The sequence below is a fragment of the Loa loa genome, assembly GCF_000183805.2.
Source record: "Loa loa unplaced genomic scaffold supercont3.63, whole genome shotgun sequence".
Classification (NCBI taxonomy): Eukaryota; Metazoa; Nematoda; class Chromadorea; order Rhabditida; family Onchocercidae; genus Loa; species Loa loa.
In genome coordinates this window covers 97,877-102,924 of record NW_018108243.1, presented here as the reverse complement: position 1 = coordinate 102,924, position 5,048 = coordinate 97,877, and the positions used below count along the sequence as shown (strand labels likewise).

The window sequence follows — 5,048 nt, the reverse complement described above, 5'->3', positions numbered from 1 at the left end:
TTTTTTTTTTTTTTTTTTGCGCAGATGAGCATTTAATCGGTTCCAAGTAATCATTAAGTTTTCATTTTTATTAAAATCGAGTCAAAATTTTTCCTTTTTCATATTATGTTCAACGTATTGCCAATTTAGCGGAATTATTTGCTATCAACTGCAAAGTCAATTTTGGTTGACTGCTTATTTGTTTAGGATTGTAAGTGATTTGATCGAGAAGAGTATCTATTAATTGCCACCTAAACAGTAGGCATATTTGGCAAGATGAACCGGTAATCATTATACAGTGGTACAGTGGGATGAATGGCAACATTTTTAAACCATTTTTCGTTTTTACTGATCACATTTGAGAGCCAGGGAAAGGAAATAAATGGAGAGTCACGATGTAAAGATATAAATTAAATCTTCATATAGGGTACATTCTGAAGAACGATTCCTTTTTGGAAAGTAATCACCGAGCAGAAATTTATATACCACTCATATGTTTTGTCCAAATGGTTCAGAGTATTTTATAAAAGGACGAGAAGGAAATGAAAACCAGGGTGATATAAGAATACTCTCGACTTGAGGAGAATCGAATGCGTGTTTTAAAGCTCTGGTTGTTTAGAATTTCACAGCCAAAGAGCTTATGATTTTTGATTATGAAAAATGGTGACCAATCAAAAATTGATTTGGAAAATTGGTTGACAATGATTAAGGAATTGTAAAATAACGTATTTTTTCAACGTTTAATTCCAATGATAAATAAAAAGAACGGAAAATGTAATTGTGAACAGTAGTTTATTTATGGAAGAGCATGTGATTTTTCAGCAACTAAACAGCAGCTATTCACTATAATTATATAATTTACAAGTTATGAATTTTGAGTATCTGAAGTGGAAAAAACAATGCAAAAAATTTCCTTTCTATGTGACTTGCTAAATTAAGAGAACTTGATGCTAACTGCTGTACTGATCTTTCCAAGTACAAAAGATGGAAATATACCGTGGCGAAATGAAATATGAAGTGAAGTGAAGTTCACTAAATTCAAATGCTTATCATCTAGTGGTATTTGAGATCGAAAGTGAATAATTCATTTTTGTACTTTTCTTTGAAATATACCTTCATAAGCAAAGAAGGTAGAAATGTACAAAATGCATAGTAAGAGTAGGAAATAATGATAAGTGCGAGATAATAAAAACGGAGTGTATGCGGACAGATCAGTTGAGGTAATTGCTACTTATATCCTTTCACAAACCGACCATCCCATAATTCTTTTTTTTTTTTTTTTGCTAATTTGAATATTATCAGTAGCTGATTTTAAAAGATTCATTGCTGAAATTATTGAATTCGGTTAATTCATTTAATTGCTGTTAATTGGTCCAATAAAGATTCTTCCACTAAAAAGAAGATTTGGAATTCAAAAGTAAGGAAGAAAAATTAAAACACGAAAAAAAAATTAGTAGGAAATGGTATATTTTGTTTTACACTTATAAAGTCACATTTAGGCTTAACAAATTGTTAACAGTAGTTCACGAAAATCACAGACTTATTAGACATACCAGTGAATTTATACTAATTTAACCTCTCAATGCAGAAAAGGACAAAACAAATATCGCACCCTTAACTACATTCCCTGAATCCAGCGGATCAAGTGGGGCGATGCTTATTTCAGACTTCCATGATGCTCGAGTAGCGAGATGGCAGTTTATGAAGATCTAACAAAGATTCAACAGTGAATACGCTTGGAATTAAATCTATATGATGGCGAAATAATGAAAGGATATGAACTTTGGTTATCCGAGATCCTAAAGGAAAAAGCACGTTAAAAGTATCAGTTTACAAAAATGATTTTTGGTTGAATTTTTGTTGAATTAAAAAGCTTTTTCAATGCAGCATTGGATATATGAAATGATTAACATAAGGCGGCATTTTACAGCAATGTTGCTTAAAACAATACTCTCTTGATAGTAAAGACAAAATAGTGGAATCTGATTGCCCCGCCCAGACTTAAAATGTTTCTGATATCCGACAAGAACCTGTTTAAGCAAGGGTTAGGCTAGCATAGATCCAGTAAAGTAACCAATGTAACCAATAATTTCTCGGAAATTAGACATCAGATAATATGGCCAAACTGCAAATGATCCTTCGAAATCACAATGACAATCCAGCTAAGTTATAAGCAAAATAAGGGGAAAACAAAGAAAGGAACAAAGAAATAACCAGACCCAGTGATTATTATGGTAATTAGCAAAAGCCCTCATTAATCATAATCTGAACGAAGAAACACTGAGGATTATTGGATGCATCGTCTTACCAGAAGGACAAGCTTATTAGCGATAAAAATGAGACAGAACATGTTGACATTGACTTGTCCTCATACTGTCGTTATCCATCATTCGGCTTCACTAAAAATTGACTACTGCTGGAAACTTATTTGACAGATCAAACATGATGTATGTCTTCTCGAATAATCAATTGATAAATGTTCTCATATTATCCGTGGCTTTTCGTATTGTCATTTTTCTGACTCAGTTGTAGTGCAGACGCATCAGAACGTCGGTCTTCTTTCATGAAGAACATTGAACGGCAGTCTTTCGTGAATTGCAGTTTAGATTAGTTTATTTCCTTAAAGTGAGTTTATTCGCAAATCCTCACATTGACACTCGAATAATCACAATGCCATATGTATTCACTTAAATCAAACTCAAACTTTTAGGAATTTCTTGGAATAGAGCTGAATTTCCACTTATGATACTTTCAACAATTTTGCAGATATATGAATGTTAAACGAATACAAAGATCCTATTGGGCTTCTTTAAACGTAGACTCAATTATTGGAGAAATGTACATACTGAGTTTTATTTACAAATCCATAATTAATTTATTAAAATACCAGTCCTTCTGTAACACAAAATACTTCGACGAAACCAAAATCTCAACCAAAACTCCTATGATTTCTCGTTATTTAAATTCTTTATGAACCTTGGAAATCTGTTGAACAGATTTGTAGATCCAAATTTCTAAAATCGCTTATCATCAACACAACACTGAATATTATTATCAGCGGCCCATCGATTTTCTTCAGCTCTCTATGAATTGAGGCCAGTGACTATTTAGATGTGACAGGAAGAATTGTTTCAATTGAAATGTGAAAAGACACTGTTTTTGCTTGAAAAATAAAACCATTCCTCTTATTATTTACATTACCTGAAAACAAACATACTGATGGAGAAGTATTCACATTTCTGTAGCGGTAACTTGCAAATATTACGATGTTGCAACAAAATGAGCTCGCTGCACATGTCATTGTTCCACAACACTTTGTGGCAAGAATACTACCACGTTCCAATCAATTATTTTTGCACAGTAACTGTCAAGAGTTTTTGCTCGACAAATCATATGATTGATTTGTCTGCTGATTTATTCGTTATAACAGTAAAGTAAAAGCTAAAGGCTCATGTGACACAATTAAAGTGATTATTTCGAGGAGATATTCTGCTATTAGGTATGAAGTACTGGACGATCGCAGATATTTCGCTTCTCACTAATCGTCCCCATTCTCTTCACTGAGAAGTTTCCGATGTTCACTACGATGTTTGCGACCAATCGCACACAAGTCAACCAAATAAATCTTCAAATAAAAAATTTACAGGAATAAATCAAGGAAAATTGATAATTTAAGTTGGTGTTGCATTTTGGCCTTCAAATTATCAATACAAATCCATTGGTGTTCCGTTCAGCAGAATCACTGAGACTGTCTGCTTACATGATATAATGGAATTCCGCATGATCGCACCCAGAAGAAATTCACAATGCTGAAATAGTCTAACCGTTCCAGGCATTCTATCCTCATTGTATCGCTGCCATTCCTACTATCAAAAGAAAATAAGTCAAACTCACCACTTTCCTGGCTGATTTTAATCTAATTTGTTTTTCCACATCATTCTGAGCAATCCTCTGACTACTTTTCGAATCATCATGATTGCTACCTTTATCACAACTACTTATCCTGCAAGAATTGCGTTGTTCGTGGATAAATGGTTTTGGACCTGTTAGCTTTCTTCGCACAGCCAGTGAAACCTAAAAAGCATGTTTGGATAAAAAGGCAAAATGCAGGACAGTTATCAAGCAATTAATTATCTTCGCACCGTATTTTCAAATATGATCAAATGGCCGGAAAACTGGTGATACTCTCTCTGTTCGATCTGAACATACACACAGCAAACAGTGTATTACACCTCCCCTTTTATTGGCGGTTCTTGCTCAAGCGCCCTCAAGAAATGCGCTCTGAGGTAAAGCTAACTTTTGCAATACCTTTCGTAATAATTTATCAGTACGGCTATGATCACCATTAACAGTCGTAGCAGTAACAGTAGAAGTGGGTTCAATATGATATATAGAACTCGGTGAAGTAATGGTTGGACATGTTGTTGCTGAAAAAGATGTACTTGTGGTAGAACCATTTGGATTGCTCCTTGTTTGAACCGTTTCACTGTAGAATCTGAAATTTGATGTACTAGGAAAATTGAATAGTTCAGTCCAGTTCAATTCATAAAACCATTCAGTTCTTAAAATCTTTAGACTGAAAGAAAATTAAGGCATTAAGAGGAGATTTTACAACTCACCTATCACAAGCCGGCTTTATGTCAGCATTTTCAGATTTATCATTAAAATCAACATCATTTGCATATTCATCAACCACTAAACGCTTAGCGGTTCGTTTGTAGGAATGCTCATTCAAACGCCTCGTCATCATTCGTTGCAACGCTTCCATACCGTTAATTATTTAATCTTCTTTTAGGATACTTGAAATAAAAAGAACCAGAGATACCAAAAAAGCCATGATAATTAATTGATTACAATTAGAAAACAAACATTGCAATAAATCAAGGAAAAATGAATCTGAACTCCAACAACATGCCACAGAATCACTCCAAAATTTCATGAAAGTGAGGGAACATTTTTTTTTTTTCATAGAAATTATTCAGCATCACACGGCCCATTTATATATATATATATATATATATATATATATATATATATATATATATATATATATATATATATATATATAT

General features: G+C 33.2%; 1 protein-coding gene across 2 annotated transcripts; it reads right to left on the bottom strand.

The window, feature by feature from the left end:
- Positions 1–3,348: 3,348 nt before the first annotated feature.
- LOAG_12520 lies at positions 3,349–4,786 on the bottom strand. Of its 2 annotated transcripts, XM_003148035.2 has the most exons (4): positions 4,599–4,786; positions 4,288–4,474; positions 3,874–4,053; positions 3,349–3,604 (listed from the first exon to the last, which is right to left on the bottom strand). In XM_003148035.2, exons 1-4 carry the CDS (start codon positions 4,745–4,747, stop codon positions 3,518–3,520), a joined length of 603 nt encoding a protein of 200 aa, XP_003148083.1. In that variant the 5' UTR covers positions 4,748–4,786; the 3' UTR covers positions 3,349–3,517. The 2 variants fall into 2 exon arrangements, with proteins under 2 accessions (XP_003148083.1, XP_020306386.1); XM_020448553.1 differs by lacking the exon at positions 3,349–3,604 and having other exon boundaries at positions 3,657–4,053.
- Between the last annotated feature and the right edge of the window lie 262 nt (positions 4,787–5,048).